Source organism: Elgaria multicarinata, chromosome 22, assembly GCF_023053635.1.
Source record: "Elgaria multicarinata webbii isolate HBS135686 ecotype San Diego chromosome 22, rElgMul1.1.pri, whole genome shotgun sequence".
Lineage (NCBI taxonomy): Eukaryota > Metazoa > Chordata > Lepidosauria > Squamata > Anguidae > Elgaria > Elgaria multicarinata.
In genome coordinates, this window is record NC_086192.1 from 16,635,232 (window position 1) to 16,656,891 (window position 21,660).

General features: G+C 60.4%; 1 protein-coding gene across 1 annotated transcript in view; it reads right to left on the reverse strand.

Moving 5' to 3' along the window:
- Positions 1-377: 377 nt before the first annotated feature.
- Positions 378-21,660, reverse strand: part of PITPNM3 (PITPNM family member 3) — a 32,409-nt gene continuing 11,126 nt past the window's right edge. Inside the window, exons 4-19 of the mRNA XM_063146828.1 lie at positions 21,089-21,165; positions 20,072-20,307; positions 13,546-13,735; positions 12,502-12,621; positions 11,805-11,986; positions 10,353-10,525; positions 8,372-8,542; positions 7,316-7,489; positions 6,609-6,757; positions 5,992-6,108; positions 5,262-5,378; positions 4,858-5,006; positions 4,142-4,291; positions 1,839-2,022; positions 1,521-1,649; positions 378-698 (exon numbers count right to left, since the gene is read on the reverse strand). Coding sequence (XP_063002898.1) covers positions 378-698; positions 1,521-1,649; positions 1,839-2,022; positions 4,142-4,291; positions 4,858-5,006; positions 5,262-5,378; positions 5,992-6,108; positions 6,609-6,757; positions 7,316-7,489; positions 8,372-8,542; positions 10,353-10,525; positions 11,805-11,986; positions 12,502-12,621; positions 13,546-13,735; positions 20,072-20,307; positions 21,089-21,165 — 2,639 coding nt within the window. The remainder of the gene's footprint in view (positions 699-1,520; positions 1,650-1,838; positions 2,023-4,141; positions 4,292-4,857; positions 5,007-5,261; positions 5,379-5,991; positions 6,109-6,608; positions 6,758-7,315; positions 7,490-8,371; positions 8,543-10,352; positions 10,526-11,804; positions 11,987-12,501; positions 12,622-13,545; positions 13,736-20,071; positions 20,308-21,088; positions 21,166-21,660) is intronic.

Genomic DNA, 21,660 nt, shown 5'->3' on the forward strand with positions numbered 1-21,660 from the left:
GCCGGCTGCCACTTCTTGCCTTCCTGCTGGAGCGCCCTTTCCCAAGGGCCGCTGCTGTCCCCATCTCCGGCAAGCGCCTGGCCTCTTCGCTGAGAAACCGGCCCCACGACCGCTCCCCGCTCTGGCTTACTGCCCGTTTTGCCAGCGAAGGAAACACCGAAAGACGAGCAGAGCTCCGCCGTCCGTCTGCTGGGCGTCGCAGCCTCCAGAGGCCGCAGCTCATGGTCCGCTCCGCTTGCAAAGTTTTGCGATGGATTCGAAGGAGAGGAATGGGCGGGGACATCCCCCTCGGAGCCGGAAGCCGGCCGAGGGCGCCTCAAAGAGCCGGCGCCCCCCATGCGCCCAGGGTGCATGAGCCGCTGCTGCCGCCGCGCCCGCTACGGGGCGGACTCGAACTTGTGGACCCCCCCTCTCATCCAGCCGATGGGGGGCAGGTGCCGGTCGTGCTCCTTGTCCGACTCGGGCTGGCTCTGGGCCCGCTCCGGCTTGGGGGCGGCAGAGGGCGGGTCGGGCTGCTGCACGGACATCGTCCTGCGCAGGTGGCTGCGCTTGTGCAGGAAGTCGGGCTGGGAGTGCAGGCCGAAGCTGCCCTTGCGCAGGATCATGCGGCTGCCGCCGCCGCTGCCACTCTTCTTGGGCCGGGAGGGGAGGCTGGACTCCAGCGAGGCCAGGTGGGCGGCGTAGCCCTCGCTGACGAACTGCGGCCGGGAGCGAGAGGGAGAGGAGGAGAAGTTGCAGGAAGGCCACCAACCACCGCTCTGGCTGCTCACTCCAACCCAACGGGGCACTTCCAGAGGGTTTCGGGATGCAACGCCCAGCACTCCCGGCTCTGCGCCCCGCGGGCTGGGGCTGATGGGAGCTGGAGCCCAAAGTCTCTGGAAGCCATCAGGTTTGGGGCAAGGCAACCCAGAAAGCTAGCCGGAGGCCCCCTTTCCCGCCCAGTGGCCCTTGCCCTGTGGGTGCTCCTCTGGCATGGCAGAGGTATGGGGGGGGGGTCACATGGGAAGGGCCCTTATGGATCCCCCTGCCCCTGGGAGACCCGGCAGGCCCCCTTCTGTTGGGCACCCAGGTACCAAGCAAAGGCGGCTTCCGCCAGCCTGCCTGGGGGTGGGGGTGGGGGTGGGGGTGGGGGACGCTCGGACTTCTTCTCCCCTTTGGTCTTCAAAAGGTCGGATGGCATCTGTTAATCTCATGCTTAAAAGTGGCCTTGTGGTGCGTGATGGCTGCGGAGGGCCACTTTGGGCATGCCAGTGACCGTGTGGAGAGCTGGGCATCAATACTTCCAAGTCAGTCAAGCGATGGGCCCTTGGGCGTGCGGCAAAAGGCCGGCATCCATCCACACCTGGGGCTGAAATGCACGCGCAGCGCGTGTGGGTCTGGCACAACCCAAGTGCTCCTGCTCACCGGGGCTTCGGCCGGCCTCCCTACCTGGCCAGGGCCCCTGGGCTTCTCCGTCCTGCCTGCAACACTCCCCCCCCCGGTCGTAAACATCCCCCCCCCCCCCATGAAGAGTCTGTCACCTGGCACTGAGATTGATACTTCTTTGCTGGCCGCCCGACGATGTAGATCTGGGAGGGGGCGAGGCCCAGGACGTTGTACACAGAGACGTCCTTCATGGAGCCGTACGCGCCGCAGATTTTGATGTGGCACTGGCAGCGCGCGCGCGCGAGAGAGAGACGGAGACAGAGAACAAGGGTCAGTCGCTCCAGCGGATGGCAGCGGGCCAGGCAGAGCAGAGCGGGAGCTCAGGGCCGAGTTAACAAAGCCCCCCTCCCCGCCCCCCAATGCGGAGCAGGGAAGCAGCCGGGGGTGTCGTCCCCCCCCCCCGTCCCCTGTACCTCTTGGACAAGGTTCCGGAGGAAGATGGTCTTCTGCCTCAATGGGTCATGGACGAGGCCGTCGGAGAAGAAGATCATCCCTTGGGGGAAGTTGTGCTGGGAGAGCCAGGAGACGACGCGCTGCTTCTGCATGTCGGGGCGGCCCGTGATGTAGAGGATCAGGTAGCCCAGGTCCTGCCAATGCCTGCACCGGAGGAGAGCGGGGGGGGGTGTTTCAGGAGCCTCCTGGGAGGTTAGATGACAACACCCCTCGCTGTGCTGGCTGGGAAGGACGGGGGCTGTAGCCCACCCCTTCCGGAGGGGGCCCGGTTGGGGAAAGCCAGTCCACCGTGCAACAGGCTCCACTTTGGAGCCAGAGAGTCCCAGAGGGCGGAATGGGAAGAGGAGACCCGGGGAGCGAAAGAGCAGCGGAAGAGGTGATGGGCAGGCTCAGAGAGCCACGGGGAGGAGGGGACGAGGGCCCCCACGGTGCTTGGGCTTGGCAGGCCCAAAGCCATGGGGATGGGCAGGAGAAGGAACCGCAAAAGGCAGCTGCTGTGGAACACAGAGGATGGAGGGACGGACGAGGGGGGCTGTCGGAAGAGCACCGCCGGTGCAGTCCATTGCTTTCGTTGCCCACAACCGCCTTCCTGTTGCCCTCTTCTGGCACCTCCCACCTCGCCTGCAGCCTCCGTCAAGGGCGGCGCCCAGAACTGGGATCAGTCCTTGAGATCTGAGACCTGGCGAGGGCAGCATGAAGTGGGGCTGCTGTGTCTGATGCTTGGGAAACGAGGCTTCTGTGACCGAACGCTGTGTCTGCCCTGTTTGCAGCTGCCTGCTGAGTCAGGATCGAGTACAACGCTGGGAAACTTCCCCACATGTAGGGCGTCCACAGCAGGTACCCGCATGGCACAGGCCTATCTGCAGCGTGCCATGTTCTACAAGCTTCACAGTGCTAACAAAAATCCCTGTCTCGCCATTTATTCATTTGCCTAAGAGCAAACAGTTACATTGGTCTCAGCTGACTTTCATTTATTTAGTTTCCGTTTTCTATTCTACCCAGCTCATTTGCAATCCCCTGCCTGCCTTCCGGAGTGGTAAGAAACCCTCCCAGCCTGATCTGATCTGAGAAGGATCAGTCTCTCTCCCTAGGAGGAGAGACTGAAAGAATTTGGCATGTTTAGCCTGGAGAAGAGAAGATTGAGGGGAGACATGAGAGCACTCTTCAAGAATTTGAAAGGTTGTCACACAGAGGAGGGCCAGGATCTCTTCTTGATCCTCCCAGATTGCAGGACATGGAATAACGGGCTCAAGTTAAAGGAAGCCCGATTCTAGCTGGACATCAGGAAAAACTTCCTGACTGGTAGAGCAGTACAACAATGGAACCAGTGACCTAGGGAGGTTGTGGGCTCTCTCACACTAGAAGCAGCTGGACAGCCACCTGTCAGGGATGCTTTAGGGTGGATTCCTGCATCTAGCGGGGGGTTGGACTTGATGGCCTTAGAGGCCCCTTCCAACTCTACTATTCTATGATTCTGCATCACTAATAAAAATGTTGAAGAGCCCAGGGCGCAGGACGGAGCCCAGAAGGCCACCCCCTTAACGCCCCCCCTCTCCACTCTGACGGCGAACCACTGAAGACGCTGCTCTCAGAGGATGGCTGGGGGGATCCAAGTAGCCACATCTTCACCTGGCCCACATTTCACCCCTTTGCTAACCCAAATATCACCAGGAACAGAGTTCATTGCATTGCTGAAATCAAGGTAAGTTACATTTACAGTCAACTCAGTTAAAAACTTCATCGAAAAATGAGAGAAGAGCTGGGCAGGAGTTATCCGCACGCTGGCTTTGCAAACTTGGGTTTTGATCCGATTTGCAGAAGGAGGGGGGGGGCTTTAAAGCTCATCTTTAATTGCCATGTGGGGGGGTTGGCTGAGGAGGGGAGGGCTGGCTCTCCTCTCCCCTCACCCCAAAACTTCCCCTACACAGAAATTAAGTTTAATAAACCATTTCCAACATTGCTTTGGGATGATCTGGGTCAAGTGCAAATTAACTGACAATTTCATTTGAGGCGATTTGTCAGAGAAGTTAATCAGCTGCCTGTGAAATTTAAACCATCCCTCATCGTTATTCTACAGACTGCAAGCAGATCTGTGTGCTATGGGGCTGAGGCCCAAACCCGAGGAGGAGGAGGAGGAGGAGGAGGAGGAGGAGGAGGAGGAGGCAGCGCTGCCTTTCCCAGGCCAGACGGGGCTTTGGTTCGACTGGAGGCCGTCTCGGTTCCCCCCGCAGATGGCCCAACTGCGACAACATCAATGACTTACCTGACAACGTCAACGGCTCCGGCCCGGACTTTGGGGTCGCTGCCCATGATGGAGACGCTGGCGGCAAAGGAGCCGTCGATGCTGAAGACCACAGACTCCATCCCTCGGGGGAGAACGGTCAGGTAGCTGACGGCACTGCTCTGGTCTCCCCTGCCGACCGGGAAGGAACACCACGGAGCGTTAGCAGCCGGAGCCGAACCGTTCGTATCTGGGCCAGGCTCCGAAAAGGGCAGCAGATTCGGCAGCAGGACCCACGCGGCACGGACCCAACTCCCGGGGCCAGAGCTTGCTTCCCCGGAAGCCTCCCTCCAGGGGAGGACCTTTCGGATCACACGTTGATGCTGGAATCGGGGTTGGACAGGCATCCAGTGAGGCGCTGAGGGTTTCCCCGGCACAGGGCCCCTTCCCTGCTGGTGCTCCGTTTTAGCTCAAGGTATAGTGAAACAGGATTACACTGTCTGCTCAAGCAGACGCGCGCATGCACGTGCACCGAAACGAGTTTCCGTTGCAGGACTCCAGGGTCCGACCATCTCATTCCAGGGGTCAGCAATGGTCAGTGAGTAACAGGACTCTGTGCCAGTGTCCGGTGTACAAGAAGAACCCCATTCCAGAGGGTGTCTCCCGTTCACCACTAGTCCAGCGTGAGAACACAAAGGCCGTTCCGCTCCCTTCCCGGCGCCCGGGGTTTTTCCTTCCATGCCGCCCCCCAGACTCACCTGACCACCAGCTTGACCGGGTAGACGCCCACCGCCAGTCTCCTCTCTTTGGGGATGCTGTAGGAGACCCGGCCGCTGCTGTTGGTGACTTCCGTATCGAAGTAGACCCACCGGCCCGAGGAGGGCTCCACCATGATGAAGATGTCGACCTGGAAGAGGGGCGTAATCAGGGCACACAGCCGCTTCGCCCACCGGGAGGGAAACGGTCAGGCATCGGGGGGATTCCAGCGACCAGGTCTCCCCCTGCCACCACCCTTTCTTTGCACCCATGCCATGTGGGCCCTGCTGCAGAGCGAACCGCCCAGCCCAGGGCCCGCAGCTGACAGGCTTCAGGCCTGACCAATCCAGCGTGGCAGGAGAAACGTGGGACTCCCTTCTGCATTCGCCGAAGGAGAAAGCCCTACCTTCTCCCCCGTGAGCGCCACCATGTCGAGGGGGCCGTACATGAAGCGCCCCACCAGCACCTGCGGGCCGTTTTCCGCCGCAATGACGTCGTTCGATCGGTGGTTGGATGTGACGTTCTGAAAGGGAAGTGACCGGGCTGAGGCGGGCGGCGGCGGCAGCCCCCAGCAGGCGCTCCGCCCATGCACAGGGTTCCTCTGGCCAGCAGTCGGGGGCCCCCCCACCGCACCCCTGAGTTCCCGAGGTCTTAAAGGGGGCGACGGCCTGCTGGGACGGCCAGAGAACCGCCGTTCGGAGGTTCGGAGGAACCTTTCAGGGGCTTCCAAAGAACTTGATTCTTTCTCCACTGAGTCTGGGAGTGGTGGGGGGCAGGTGGCACAGGAGTGTCGCCGTGGCCCCTGATCCGTGTCGCGCCCCCGCCCCACCCCAGCTCAGGCTTCAGAGTCTCTACATGGAACTCCTCTTGGAACTCCTCTCCAAAAGGCTGTGGATTTTGCTTCTTAGACCGAAGGGTGTGTGTGTGTGTGTGTGTGTGTTCAGAAAGCCCTTCCCATGCCCACGCCACCTGCACGCAGGCGAGACCCGGGGTGGGAGGTGTGTGTATCGGAGGGCGGGGGGGGGGGGGGAGAGAAGACTTTCGCCTTCCTAATCCCCAGGTCCTCTTTAATGGGTCCGCTGCCGCTACGCCTCAGTCCAACCGCCGAGGGGCTCGCTGGGGCCCGCCGCCCTCACCCGCAGCTTGACCTGGGTCCTCTTGCGTAGCCATTTCTCCCGCGGATTGGAGGGGCTGAGTGTCGCTGGGTCCAGGCTGCTGCTCTCCTTGACGCTGACGGTCTCAAATCGCATCACCTGGACGGGAAAGGGAGCGAGAGGGGAAACACGGCCGCCCCGCCCCAAGTCCACAGCCCAGGCTCTGCTGGGGGGCAAAAGGCCGGAGAGCGCGGCTCCGTGGCCGAGGCAGCCCCTGCACCCGGGACACCCGGCCTGCCCGAAGGAAGCCAAAGAGGCCACGAAGGGGTCTCCGGGCAACAGATTCCCACTCCTGGAGGAGACGGTTTATTTCACAGGGAGCCAAGGAGTCCAATCGACTGATGCCGGTGGTCTCAACGGGCCTCGGGTCCTTCCGTACAGCACTGGCCTTCCGCTCTTCCCTTGGAGAGCTCAGGGCGATGCACCCGCTCCAGCCACACAGCAAGGCTGTGACGTGGGCAAGGGCAGCCGAGAGCGGGACCGGCCCAAGGCCGCTCTCTGAGCTTCATGGCCACGTGTGTGTGTGGGGTGAAACCGTGCCTCCACGTTGAGCCCAGGGAGACGCTGGGGAGGGAGAGGGAGGAAACCACACCTGTTACCTGTCTTAGAATGAACGCCACCACGTCCGTCGACTCCCAGTAGCTGGCGTGGAAGAGGTGCGGCAGAGCCACGGTGGGGAAGGCGGTCAGGGCGTCCGGGCAGTACAAGGCGTAGTCGATCCGCTTGCCTCCCCACCATCTGGAAGTGACTGCAGGGAAGCAGGCAGGCAGAACAACGTGACCCAAAGCCCCAGGGGGGGGGCTACTTTGGCACAAACCTCCTGCCCCACTTCCACTCGCAACGGCAAGGAGGCCAAGACCCACGCGCGGACCCCACAGGACAGGCCTCCCTCCTGCCACGCTGCCCCTTCCTCCCGGGGGAGGCTGCTGGGGCTTCTGCAGCGGAGAGAGGAGCATGCCTCACTGTAACCTGCTACTTGTTTTAAAGAAAGAGCGAGCGGTGCCGGGACTCGAACTGGGGACGGGGTGTGCGTGCTTTCTGCATGCAAAGCAGCTGCACCCCCAATGGCTCTTCCCGAAAGAGGGCCGGCCTGGCCGGTGGGACAGGGCAACGGAGGAACGCTCCCCCCCTCCGAGGAGAAAACCACGGGTGGGCTCCGAGCGCCTCATCCCTCGAGGAGGGCACGCGTTTGCAGGGGGGGGATTGCGCTGGTGCTGCTCTTTCAGGGGTGCCTTTTGCCCCCCTGGCCTGAGGCGGGGGCGCCACAAACGGGCGCCGTCCATGGCGGGAAGCTGCCCACACTTACTCCGGGCCACGCTGGGGGCCAGCAAGCTCTCCGTCGACCCGGAGCTCTCGCTGCTGCTGCCCACGCTCCCTCTTCGCCCCTTCGCATTCGGGGGCTCCCCCGTTCCCACGAAGCAGGGGGGCTCTGCAGAGCCGTCTTCCACGAATAGGGCACTGTGGCGCTGGAGAGCATCGGCTGCAAGGCGGGAGAGGAAGAGACAGGCAGAGAGAGAGAGAGAGAGACCGGGGTGGGGGGAGCGTCGCTGCAGCCCCCGCTCCCAAGAACTCAGCACGAGCAGCAGCAGGGGCATCGGTCCGCCGGGCCCTTGGGGAGGGAGGGGCGAGGGAGCCCGTGAAGTGGCCCATTTGCTGCTCTCCTCCTTGATACGTCAGTCCATAGGGCCCAATCCTACATGCCTGTTTCAACAGAACAAAGCCCTGCACAACCCCCAGCAATGCTGGAAGCGAAAGGACTCCCCTCCCCTCCCCTCCCCTCTTGCACCCTTCTGTTCTTTTCATGCTTTGAAGCGCACCTTGGATACTTTTAGTCCAATAGGCAGGGGGCCGTGCACGTTCCAGGTGAAGGGAGAACGGGACGGGGTCCTTCCACCCCCACCCCCTGATCTCCCAACTGTCTGGAGGTTTTGGGGTTTCCCCAGCCCACCACCACGCAGGATCCGTTGCGTGCTGAAGCGGACATTTCCACTGAGCCATTGAAAGGTATTTTTGCCAGATGTGTGCTGCTATAACCCGGGGGCGAAGCCTTGTGGCTCTCTTGGCCTTTTGGCCTACAGCTCCCACCAGCCCTTGCCAGTGCAGCCAAAGGTGAGAGCCGATGGGAGATGTAGTTGCCAGAACATCCGGAGGGCCAGAAGTCGCCCAGCCCGGCTCTCAGCGGGCATCAGCTGGGGTGAGAAGGGGGCCGGGGCCAAAGGGTGGGGGGCCGGGGCTGGTCCTGGGGCTCAACGGAGCCTTGCTGCACCCTGACTGGGAGCCCTTTTGCCTGGGTTTCTGCCAGGGCTGCTCTGAGCAGCAGCAGCAGGGCGGGACCGGCGCAGCAAAGGACCGGAAAGCCTACCTAAGAGGTGGGACCTCCCGTCTCCCAGCGGGTGTCTCTGGTACCTCGGGACGGTAAAGGGAGGCAGCAGGTGGAATTTATTCTCCAGCAGCGGCTCCAGCCTGGAGGCGGAGGGGTCGGCCGAATGGAAGAGGCTGTAAACTTGGTTGCAGGCTGGATGAACCTGGGAGACTGGAAACAGCAAAAAAAGCGGGGGGGGGGGGGGGAGGAAGGAGATGCCCCGGAACCGTCAGAAAATGCGCAGCGATCGCTTCAGAGCATAAAAGCAGACCAAGAGCAGGCAGAAGCTCGTCCTGAAATCTCCAGCGGGGCTTCAGGCCCAACAGGGTCAATTCTGAGCTCTCAAACAGAAAAACGGCCACGCTCCAGCAAACGGGCGCGTTGCCGGGCGGAGGCAGCCGCTTGCCCACACGGAGGAGGGAGCTGAGGGGCCCTTTGGGTCTCCTCCCTCGCAAAGAGCTCAGTCTGAAGCAACTCCGGCGCTCCCTCCATGTGGTCTCTATGTGCTGGCGTTTCCGAAAGTGCATCCACACGGTTTGGCAAGCGTGTTTGCAACAGCCGACCCAGAGACCACCACAAAATACCGCCCATCCAAACAGTGCAACTCTCTGTAACCTTCTGCACATGCAATGTTGCCATTTCCCAAGGGACGATGCCGGCCCAAACAGCGACGGGAACGGAGGATGAGCCTCGGCACGTGCGGCTTCAGAGGAGACCGCCTGCTTGGTTAAACCGCCGTTTCCCATGACGCCTTGCAGGCTGGGAGGGCGGCGTGGCGGAGAGAGGAGACTGGGGTCGAAACGGCAAGCCCGTCGCGTGGGGCCTGAAGGGATCTTTACCTCCCCGGCTGACAGATGGGGAAAAGACACGGCGGGGGGGGAAGAGAGGCGCTGGGAGGACAGCTGCCAACCAGAGCACTGCTGGCTGCAGAGCCCACCCCACCCCCGGGCTGCTTCCGGGTGAGACTTTTCAACGGCACTTCGATGGAGGGGCACCGGCAGGGCCCTCCTGGGTTTTCCCGCCCCGTCTTCCCCCTTTGCTCTTTCTGCCACAGAAAGCCCCTTGAGGAAGGAACGACCGCCTTTGCCGTCCTCTAAAGCAGCGCCGGCTGCCGGCTGCCCCCCCACTTTCCGCTCTGCAGCCCGATCCATTAATTGCTTCCCGGAGCCCTTTGTTCTCTCTCAGAAAGCCTCGGTTACGGTTTTCGAATGGGTCTATTTATTGCGGTTTGTTTGATGTGTCGTGAGCCACGTTGAGAAGAAGTGGCCTAGGAAGAAACGGGGGTGATGCGCCCCCCTCCCTGCTCCCCACAAGTCGTCCCCCCCCAACAGAGTCCCCAGTGCTTTGCATCATCACCCTCTTCAAAGGCAAGGAAGAAACCAGAGGAGCATTTCCCTGACCAGGGAGGGGGCACAATCCCGCCCTTCCAATTGCTCCAGCAGGCCTGGCGCACCACTGCAAATGCTCAGCACCACCGCAAATGCTCAAGAACACTAGTTTGCTGCATGACCGGGGGTGGGTGGGGGGGAGCAGAGGGGATGCGCCCCACCCTTGAACAGCTTGGCACTCGTCATGTGCACACAGAGCTCTTGAAACCTGGTGACAAACATCCACTGCAGATCACAAGAAAACGCGAACGTTTCAAAGAGCTTGCCATCGCCAGGGCTGCCGTGAAATGCAAAACGGGCCTGCAAGAGCTTTGAAAGCCGGGAAGAAAAGCAACGGAACGGAGAACCCACACCAGGGGCTCTTGTTGCGAAACGCAGGCCCCGCGGGCGGCAGCAGGTTGTGAGGCGTGTGGGAGCGGCAGTCCATGGTGGGGAAGCTGACGGTTCAAAGCCTGCGGCCACGCCAAGCTCCCTGCCTCTCCCGGGAGCGAGCCGTGGGGCTGGTGCCGCGTCCCCCTCTGGGGCTGTGAGCCTCACCAGGAGCAGCACAGAGCGCCCGGCCCCCTGGCCCCGGGGGTGGGCGTCTCACTCACCTTCCAGGCCCGGCAGCACCGTCCTCCTCATCGCCAGCACCAAGCCCAGGGGCGACCCAAACAGGAAGAAATCGGAGACTTCGAACTCAAAACGCCCCAGGTTCACATCCAACATGGCAGAGGAGCTCTCCGGGGGGAAGTCCGCGTCCTCGTTCAGCATGGTGGAGTGGATGCTGTGGGAGACAGACACACACACACACACACACACGTGAGAGAGAGGGGCAGGAGAGGAGAGCGCACGCATCCTGCAAACAGAAGTGGCCCCATCCCACAACCCCCAAACAGGAGGCCGAGTTAAGCATCAAACCTCACAGAGCAACAAAGAGCCGCGCTGCCCCTGTGCCAGACCTTGCCCTGCCTGCTTCCCACTGGACGTTTCTCCAGCCTGTACGTTTGTCAATAAAACAGGCTGCTTCCTGTGGGTGGGTCTGAATGACCTTCAGGGGTCCTTACAGCCCAGTATCCCTGACTGCAACTCTGGGTCTCTTCCAGGCCTTGATTCTAAGAAGATCCGTCCACGGGCAGCTCTTCACCAGTCACAGGCTGTGGATGCCGTTCCCTGGGGACAGGGATGGTCCCAGAAGGCCGAGGCCTTTGGGCGGAGAGGGATCCCCTTTTCCTCCCCCCCCCCCATTCTTGGAGGAATGTGCAAATTGAGTCTGGGGTGAGGACAAATAGGAGAAAACTAAGTCTTTGATCTTGTTCACACATCAGTTACCTAAGGAGGTGGTGGGCTCTCCCATACGAGAGGCCTTCAAGAGGCAGATGGACAACCCTCTGTCAGGGATGGTTTTAAGGTAGATTCCTGCATTGAGCCGGGGGTTGGACTCGATGGCCTTGTAGGCCCCTTCCAACTCTGCTGTTCTATGATTCTATGACAACTCTGAGTACAGGTTGAGAAGGGTTTGTCGTTGAATTGTTGAATCGTGGGTTGTCATTATGCAGGAAGCCTGCATCGTGGTTTAACAATGGGCTGTTAACCACAAACAACCCGGGAAGAGAAACCAGGGATTGTTGTTGGGCTGTGAACTCTGGGCTGTTTGTGGTTAACAACCTATAGTAAAACCCTCTCCTTTCAAAAGGGAGAGCTCCCTTAAGAGCGCCCTCTCCTTTACACTTGAGGCAGCCGGGGGCCCTTTTTGGATCATGGCTGTTCATTTTCTGAACTCTATTTAAAAACACACACACACACAATTGTTTGGGTCTGGATGTGTTAAATTGCAATTTAAGGGGGCCTGATCCAGGGGATCAAAAGGTGCATTAAAAGTAAAAATGGGATTGCAATTCTTCTGACTTGTGACCTTTGCCTTCCGCCCCACCGTCCTTAAACACCCCGACGTATCATCCTAGCTTCGGACCAGGGGGCTACACCAGAGTCCCATTCCACCGGTCTTGCAACCCCTCAGGCTGTCCCCCGCGAGGGCCGTGGTGCGGGGAAGGGTCTCCGCTGACCTGGAGAGGAAGGCGTGGTGCTGCGCGATGGCGTCACAGTCGTAGCTGGAGCAGTCGCTCTGTTTCCGCGGCAACAGTTGCCGGGGCGCCTCGTCCTCCGTCACTCCCGAGATGTCAATGTTGCTCTTGCTGAGGCGCTTCAGGCCTCCCAGGTTGGAGTCTTCGGCTGACAGGGGGGCGTCCTAGGAAACGGAGCAGGGCCCAAAGGGGAGGCTTTGGAGTTGTTACATTTTAAGGGGGAAGTTATTTTGGGGTGGGGGATGGGGGGGTCCTGAGTGCTGTTCAAGACCTGCAGCTCTTAGCCCATCTGCAGTCCCCAGAGTTTCTGATGTTGAGGGAATCAGGGAAGAAGACGGAAAGAGAAGGAATAACAGCTAAACCACTGTCTCCAAAGACCACAGGAATCTTGCAAACAACAATGCGTCCAAATTGGGGCTCTAGTGTTGCATTTCAGTAGGCCAATTCTGCCGGCCACCACATTCTTCAGCTGCGTGAAGACATTTTGCTAAATTCCTTCATGTTCCCCACACAGTGGGGGAGCCTGGAACCAGGTCAAGTGATCTCTCACCGCAGTCTGGACCTCTTTGCCTCGGTAAGCCTGAGGCCGGGGCAGGGAACCATTCTGCTCTAAAGACCCCGGAAGAAAAGCAACTGGGAAGACTGAGAGCCCCCCAGTCCACCCGCCTGGGCGGTGTACCTGGGTGCTGCTGCTGCTGCCTCTCCTGCTACTGCCTTGGCTCTCATCTCCTGGCCCCGTGCTGTAGCAGATGGCATCAAAGCCCAGAATGCCGCCCACGCAGTCCCCGATCAGGCACACCTGGGAGGAGGAGGAGAAGGAGGAGCGGCGCTGAGCTTGTCACCGGGCAGCAAAGTCACAGGCCTCTACCTGGGGGCCATGGGGGGCACGGACCCTCCGCCCGCCCCACCCTGGCGAGAGAAAAGATTCCTCCCATACACAGCGACGCAAGCCCACGACGGCAGGGGCGTCAAGCCCTGGAGATCTATCCTCCCGCTCCTTCCCTGTGCTAGACCATAATACTCTCCTGCCCTGGCCCTTCCAGCACCCCAAAGCCTGCTTCTCCCACTGGCTCTGCAGGTTCTGCCAGAGGCGAAATGAAATCACGAAGCCAGCGCCTCCCGGCCTCGGGAGCTCAGCCGCGGCCGCGTGCCAATGCGGCTCTGAGCCCCACCGCCTGCCCTCCTTTGCTCCTGGGCCCAGAACGCTCTGCGGCGGCAGGAGGGAGGCGCGGAGCGAGGAGACGGATTCCTCCCTCTGGGGCGTCTCCCAAGGAGGGCCAGCGAGATCCCCGGGGGCCACCAGGGCAACTGGCCTCCCTCCCTAGCAGGACCACCGATGGGATCCATGCCCTCCCTCCCTGGAGACCCCCTCCACCTCGCAGAAGTGGCTGGACTGGCACTTCAAGCGGCACTTCAAGTGGGGCCGGGCCCAAGGGCTCTCCAGCACGGCTTCCCTCCCTGGGACCAGCCAGAGGGGAGGCCAGGGTCGAAGGCCAGCCAGCTGCCAGGTGGCCCACAGGCTGTAGGGCAAAGCCCCGAGAGGCTGCCTCACCTCCCACCTCACTTCCGATTCTCTTGCTTCCTGGGCAAGAAACAGAGGAGGAAACACAGCACTTCAAGGAACGAAAGAGAGAGACAGAGAGACCGACCTCTGTGGGACGCTTGAGCCCCAGGCCCCCCTTCTGGCTTTGGGGTCTCCTGTCGGGGAGAGGAGAGGCCGTACCTGCCCGTTAAAGCCAGCCCCGTCGGGAGACTTGAGGAATTCGTCGTACACCTGGTTGGCTCTGCTGATCACCATGGCAACGGCATCCTGGTACTGCGGGGAGGAGATGGCCAGCAAGGGCAAGGCGGCCAGAGGGATGTGGTCTTCGCTGCTGCTCAGAGACGTCTCGTCGTAACTGTAAGGGTTCAAGCTGGGAGAGGAGGAAGCAGCAGCGCTGTGAGTTACATGCCCCCCTGGGAGACGGGAGGGCGGCTCCCGTTTCTGCCCCGCTGAGATGCACTTCGCCACATGGAGGGGCAAAGCCAGGGCTCTCCCACTGAGCCACGGCTCCTCCCTCGGTCTTCCTCCGCTTCAAGCAAGACCCTGGAGAAGCAACACTGAGCGTCCACACACACACACGCACCTGCCCAACCTGCTTTTCACCGTCTCCGAAAGTCCAAAGATGGAGAGTCCCTCACGCCCCCCTCCCCATTCTTGCAGCTACTGCAAGATGCCACGGGGCTCCCTGTCTGGCTAGGCGGGGCAGAACGGACCCCCCCCCAACGTGCGCCAAGTGTCTGGTGCCTCGGAAGGAGCTCTTCCACCGCCAAGCTCCTCTTCCCCAGAAGAAGACCCCAACCCCAACCGCTCATTTAAACACTCAGACACCAACTGGAGGCCAGAAACACCATCTGGGATGGTCCGGCCTTTCCTCTGCTCCACCCGGGTGCAAGCTCTGTATTGCCCCACAGACTGGGGTCACTGGGGGCTGCCTGGGAAGGCGAAAGAAGGAATTCCTTCCCACAGGGAAGTGGCCGTGTGGGGCAAGTGGCCCCGGGCCCAGACGCTGCCTTTGGAAATGCTGGCTCAGCGGGTGGGGTGGGGGTCAAGACCCCTCCAAGCAAAGTCACCCTACAAAAGCCAATCCACAGCAGGGAAGCCCCCATTCACCATGAATCAGGGAACAGTAATGGTGCTAGGAGGCGTTTCCAAACATGGCGTGATGGAAGAAAAAGTCCCGAGAGCTACAGATCACCCACCACCACCACCACCACACCAGTAGTGCCAGGGGCAGGACACCCTCCATTTCTGGGGAACATGGGCTGGAGGGTGCTGCTGTTGCACCATGTCCTGCTTGGGGGCTTCCCATGGGGGCAGCTGGTGGGCCCCTGCGTCAACAGAACGCTGGACGATGCGGGCCCTGGCTCTGATCCAGCACCAGGGCTCTTCTGACATCCTTGGGGAGGGAACCAGGTGAGACGTGGGGGCCAGGCCAGGGAGGCAGCGTTAAGTGCACCCAAGAGATTGAGAGAGAGAGAGAGAGAGAGAGAGAGAGATGGTGGGGTGGGTGGGGGACAGGGTCTTTTCACTTGCCTCAATAGAACAGCATCCCTTTATTATCTTTCCCCTAGGAAAGCTTGCCCGGCCTCCAGCCTCCCCACCACCACCTGGAGAATGACTAACCGGTTGCCACTAGAGGGCAGCACAGGCTGGGGAAAGGCCTGGTTGCCTGCCAGCGTCCTGCCATGCCACCGCCCGCGGGCACAGCCCAGGCTGGGCTCTCTGTTCCCAGCCCCAGAGCTGCGCCGCTCCTCTGAGTCGCTGGCAAGCCTGGGGTGACAGGCCAGGCCAGTTGCCTTTGGAGAAGCCAAGCCTCCTCGGAAGAGGAGGAGTGGAGCTCACTGAGGCCACAAGGACCATCTCCCCTTACCACTTTGCCCCGGGGGCAACACAGGAGGGATCTCAGTGGAGCCCAAAGGAAGCAAGCTAAAGCCATTGCTCCAGAAGGGAAACACAGTGGGATGGGGGTGGCGGCGACGTCAGGCCGGGCAGGAGGCATCAGGGCCTTGGTTTCAGGCCAGGGAAACCTGAGGCAGAAGGGGCAGGACTGGGAGGGGCCAAGGACCCCCCTCCCCCCCCAAAAGGCAGGCTGCAGCAACATGCGGCGGAGCGTGAAAAGCTACGTGAGAAGCTCCAGCCCACCTCGGCCAGCCATCTCCCTCAACCTGGAGCCCCCGAGATGTGTGGGATTGCAGCTCCCATCCTCCCCAGGTAGCACGGCTAATGACCAGGCTGCTTCATGATGGGAGTTGTCGTCGGGGACATTGGGAGGGCGCCAGGTTGCGGGAGGCCGTCCCATGGCCTGTTGTTCAAGGCACATGACAGCCCGGACCCGGCCCTTGCATCACCATGAGCTGCAGAGCAGCGAAACACCCACGCCGTTGCACCCGGGCAGCGGCTCAAGGCAGCACGGAGGTACCAGGGAAGAAGCTGCACCAGGAAAGCTTGCTTTTGCACGGGGGGAGGGGGGACCTCAGGCCAGGGAGCCAAATCCTGCCCTCTAGGTCCCCCCCAATTGATTGTTTGTAGGCTGAAATGCCTCTCTTAAGGGTGCACTGCTAATGGCAGTGCAATTCCACCCAGGGACCCCCCGCTGGCAACCCTGCAACCCCAAATCCAGGTTCCCACTGGCTCAACCAAGGCAGCCCAGGGTTGGAAGCAAGGCCAAGTAGCCGGCCTGCTTGGCAGCCAAAATTGCGCCGGCTTCCTGGGCAGCCCCCACTGCTGGGGTCTGTGCTGCTGCTGCTCCTCACTGATGGTGCCCTGCCTGGGCTGCTGCTGAGCCACGGGTGGGGCTGATTGTCCACTACTGTGGAAGCCCCACAGGAGGGGCTGGCACCGCTGTGGGGACCCGAGGTCCCCCCCCCACATGCGGAAGAAACCTCTCCTGTTGCAAAGTAGCTAAACAGCTCCCCATTCCTCCTCCTCCTTTATTGCATTACGGCTGCTGTCGAGGGACGTGACTCAGTCAAGAGCGCGCTAGAAACAGTTGCGGCTTCATCCTCAGCAGAGAAGCCCCGTGGGACCTCCGCTGTCAGACTTTTCAGGAACAATAATTTCCCCCCAGGGTTTTTTAAATGGTGTCCTGGGGCTGCGGGAGCAACTGTGGGGTATTATAGAGCCAGTGTGGTGCAGTGGCTAAAGGGTCGGACTGGGAGTCGGGAGATCTGGGTTCTAGTCCCCACTAGGCCATGGAAACCCACTGGGTGGCTTTGGGCCAGGCACAGCGTCTCAGAGGGTTGTTTGTTGTGAGGATAGGATGGAGAGGAGGAGGATTATGTGGGTCGCCTTGGGATCCTTGGAGGAAAGAAGGCGGAATATATGTGTGATAAATAAATGAATACATCATAAGAGCCTGCACGCCTCTCTAGTTTCCCTAATTCCCCCCCTCCGCCTTTCCTAATTCTCCGTCTGCTTTGTGCTCGTGACCCTGGAGTGACCTGGCCCACTTTGCCTTCCTTTCTGTTCAGTGGGGTGCTGGTGGAGCAGACCAGTGTGGGCCCCATGGGGCCTTCTGCGTTGCTACACGGGTCAGAGGGTGGATTGCATGAATTGTTGGAAGGAAAGAAGGAAGGTCCTCTGGGTCACAGACACAAGGACCAGGAAGGAAGACGAGATGAACATCTGCTCTTGGTGTTGCTCAGCAGAGCGGCACAAAGTTTTGAGTCAGATGCCTTAATTGCAAAATACCGGTTCGCATCCTTCCTTGCACTTGCAGCAGCAGCAGATATTGCAGGGTGGGCGAAGGGCGTTTACCAGCCTCGTTCCAACGGTTCTCTCCGTTCAAAGGTATCTGCTCCTTGCAATTAAATGTGGAGCTATGCTGAACATCCCCCCGTTTTGATCTGAAGGATGAATGTGGAGGCGCGGAGGAGGAAAAGGAGGAGGAAAAGGAGGAGGAGGAAAAGGAGGAGGAGGAGGAGGAGGAGGAGGGACCTCTCTGTGTGTGTTTCGTCAAAGAAATCCCTTTCATTATCTTCCTTTGTCTTCTCACCTAGTGCTTAGGAAGGAGCCATTTCCCCAGACTTCTTCATTTGCGGATCACACAGTAAATGGAAGATGTCATAACGCTGCACTGTCTAATTTGGTTACATGATGTCACTGAGAGCAAAGGCAGCCCCCTCCAGAAAGGGGGCGCGGAAGAGGAGGAGGCCTCAACGCAAGGGGCAAAGGACCCGGCAGGCGCTTCTGCCCCGGAGAACCAACCGCTCGCAGCCCTCAACCAAACACCGGCCTCCGCCGGCATCCCATCCTCAGGAAGCAAACGTTTCTTCCAGCCTTTGGTCAGCCTGACCCAGAGAAAACATCGCTGATTTGATTACAAATCCCCTGACACAGAGGAACGCGAGAGTGACAAGGTGAAACCTAATTATTTACAAGGCAGTTTAAATACATTAACGTCTGTGAAGATGCAGCAGAAAACAGCAATTACGGCAGGAGGTATATTTTGACACACGAGCCCTGCAGAGTAACTGCCAATTATGTTGATGAGATTGTTGATTTGAGGCCGGGGGGGGGGGGGGCAGGGATGGAGACGTTCGTTCTACTTCTGAATTTACGTCAGAGTCTGGGGAACAACCACTGAAAATGTGTCTTTAAAGATTTTGGTCTTTATCCGTCGCACAATTCTACATGCTCCAGCAACACCATAAACCTCCTGGCTGCTCCGGTCTTCACAAACTGGGGTGGGGGGGACAGAACGAGAACAACTGGAGGAGGAGGAGGAGGAGGAGGAGGAGGACAGGGGTGCGTGATCCGCCTCCCAGCAACTCGGGTCGAGGGTCAGTTTGGACAACCTGTCCTCCACTCCCTTCTAGTCACCGCACAGGCAGCATGGAGAAAAAACTGCCCGTGACAGAATTCGCACCTGCCACCCTTTGGGTGAGCCTGTGTGGCCAAAAGATCCACCAAGCAGAGCTCTTTCCCCTATAGCAGGGCCCGAGGGGTCTGTCCATCACATGGAGAGTGGGCAGACCCCATCAGCAGGGAGAGGCAGTGCAGCGGTGGACTTGACCCCCTTGATTCCAGGGGACACAGATCTGCCTGCCTGAGCCTGGTTTCTCTGAGGGCCGGTCGCCCCCCCCTTCAGGGAGAACCCTCAGTACCCCCTCAGATACCTTCCAGGCCTGAGGACGTAGCCCCTCCCATCAGCGTCAGTCTCCAAAGACAACACCCCCCACGGCGTCTCCTGTCCCTTGGCCACGCAGGAGCACGAGACATTACCACAGGCCTTTGAGAGGCTGCCGTTCACATCCAGCGGGGGCAGAACCAATGCAGGGCCTGAGCCTGGCAGCAACCTTCCGGCCTGCCTTTGCTGGGACAACAGCTGTCCCTGAGGGGGAAATGCTACTGGCCAGACCCAGTGTAGTGTGCTGTCCAGGGTCCTGAACGCCACTGCCCTTGCTCTGACCCTGCTCTCCGGACAGCACTTCACAGGACATGAGTTTACTGGCCGGCTCCAGGTTTTGGAGGGCCCTTGGGCAAGACACCCTCCAGCCCCACCCCCCGGGAGCCTTCCTTCTCTCCACCATCGTCACAAGCTCCTCCTCCTCCTCCTCCCCACATGATTCCCCTACTCGTCTGCATGGCAGGCAGGGAGCCAGGAGGCCGGGGCGAGCGTCTCCTGTTCTTCATTCTCACCAACCCTGTTGCCTTTCTTGCAGGAGAGTGTGGGGCGGGGGGGGGGAAGGATGCCTGCAGAGACATCTGGAGCCTGCATGCATCCCTCCCCCCACCCACCGCAGCAGAGAGGGGGGAGGAAAAGGTGGGTACCTGTAGCTCTGGCTCAACACAAGAGCTCAGGGCCCCTTCACTGAGCATCTGCCAAAGTGTGACCCCCCCTCCGGCCTCCCGCCCAGGAAAAGCAGAGCAGGGGGTGTCCTGGCAGGGCCGAGGGGCGTTTGCCTTGGCTGGCAAGGCCCGCAAACCGCATGAGCCCCCTAATGAGATGGGTCTAGATGCTCATTTCTCCCCAACAGCTGAGGCTGGGATGGTGGTGGGGCTCCTTTGCTAAGTTAGGCCCCCTCCCCCTGGAACAGACACTGCTATGCTCATGCCCCCCTCCCCTGGGTGGTGTCATCCTGCCCCCCACCCACCCCCACACCCCAGGCAATGACTGGTTGGCAGCTTTAGGCTTAGAAGCCTGTTTCAGCTGTGCAGCAAACGCTAAATGCCAGCCTAAGTCCGTCCCCGCGGTGCAATAGCTCCTTCCCGGCGATGGCATTTTGTTTTGCAGAGACTCATTTTTCATTTGAAATACTGAACCGCCGCTCGGTAGTTCCATAAATTTGTGCTCGGAGAACTCACTGCAGGGACCGCGGAAAGGCAGAGGCGCTCAAAAGAGCCAAGCGCACGCACAGCCTGAGCCGCCCACCGGCAGGAGCCGAAAGGCCGCTCAGCGCACGGCCTCCCCTTTGATGCGAAATGCAAGCACTTAGTGTCACTGCTGTGGGCGCCATTTATCAGCCGGGCGCTTTCAACCCGGGAGGCTTGATGATCTCAAATCCCTTTTAGAATGGCAGCTAAGGAGGGAGGGAGGGAGGCTGCTGCCCCCATTTCCCAGGCAGGAGACCGAGGCCGGGAGAGCGGGATCTGCCCGAGGCCCCGTCTCCTACCCCATGGCACAAAGGGAATTCCCTCGCCCAGGCCGACTTCGCAGGAGGAAGGAAGGAGACGACGAGGAGGAGGAGGAAGCCAGAGGACTCACTTTGCCATGAGGGAAAAGGCCTCGGAGCAGACGGCCGGGCAGGGGACGAGCCGGATCAGGACGTGGCCCAGCGCGGCGGGGAAATGGGCCCGCGTCACCTTCTCGAACACCGAGGCGAAGGTGTTGATGTCGGCCATCTTGCTGCTGGGCTCCCCGCCGCCCGTGTCCAGGATGTTCCCTCCGTGAAGCACCAGGAACAGGACGTGCGTCTTGCAGGTCTGCTGCTGACCCCCTTCCTGGAGAGACACAGACACAGGCAAGCTGAGGGTCTGCCGCAGCCCAGATATTTGGGGGGGCTTTTCTGAGCCACCCTGTGGGTCCTGCTGGGAGCTGAAAGGCTGGGCGGCTTCTGTGGGGATGAAACAGCCCCCAGGTCACGCCACAGGGAGACGTTAGACTAGGGTTAAACATGGATAAACTGGGATTCGCTACCACAGGATGTGGCGATGGCCACCCAGTTGGATGGCTTTATAAGAGGGTTGGATAAAGCCCTGGAGGCAAAGGCTCTCAAGGGCTGCTGGTCCTGATAGCTACGTGCCAACTCCAGTCTCAGAGGCAGTAAGCCTGTGTGCACCAGTTGCTGGGGAACATGGGTGGGAGGGTGCTGTTGCACCGTATCCTGCTTTGTGGGTTTCCTGTGGGCAGCTGGTCGGCCACTGGGCGGACAGAGTGCTGGACTAGAGGGACCCTGGGTGTGATCCAGCCTCGGGGCTCTTCTGATCTTCCCAACTCTTTCATGGAACAGCAGAGGATGCTGGGAAATATGGCGCACTGAAGGGCCCGACACAGTCCCTCCCCCCGCTCCACTTTCTCGGCAAGAGGAGCAGATGCCAGCACATGACGGGGGCTGCCTTTACGGCAACAGCCAAAGCCACCAGCGCAGCTCAAGTGTTCTGGGACAGCCCCATCCCCTGCCGAGAGAGGCCTCCCCTCCTTCCCTGATGCGCCACAACCGCCGAGACCTCTGAGCACGTCCCCTGCAGAGCGCTAGAGCCGCCCAAAGCACCCGGGCCTCACCTCGCTGTCCTCGTGGATCTCGATGCTGCCTTGCGCAGGATAGCGGTGCTTCCTCAGGGATGCCCTGTACAATTCCCCTGGAAAAGACACAGAGAGAGAGAGAGAGATGAACGTTGGTAAAACTGAGCCCTTTCACTTCAAGCTATCCTAGAAAGTTGTCAAGTCGGCTGCCACATTTTCTGTGTACGTCAGCCTTAGAATTAGGGCCAAGATGCAAAGAGCCACGCGTGGGGTTCCGCTATCACCGCTCAGGGGCGTGGCTGGGGCTGGACCTCAGGGCCGAAGTGCCCCCCCCCGCCCGGCCTTGCAATGACCACCCAGAGAGCGACGGCTGATGGGGCAGCGACAGACGGGGCCAGCAGTGAGGCGCCAGCTGACACTAATCACTGCAGCATCCTCTCATTAATCTCCGAGGAAATTTGTGCAAATCTCCTGTTCGATTGCTGCTTGATTTGTGCAAAACTCCTGTCTGTGCAAAGCAAGCAGCAAACGCAAAAGGACCCAGGCACAAGATAAGCAGCGAAAGAACATCCGGCCCTCCCGCGTCCCTCCCCTCTTCCGCCACCTGCTGC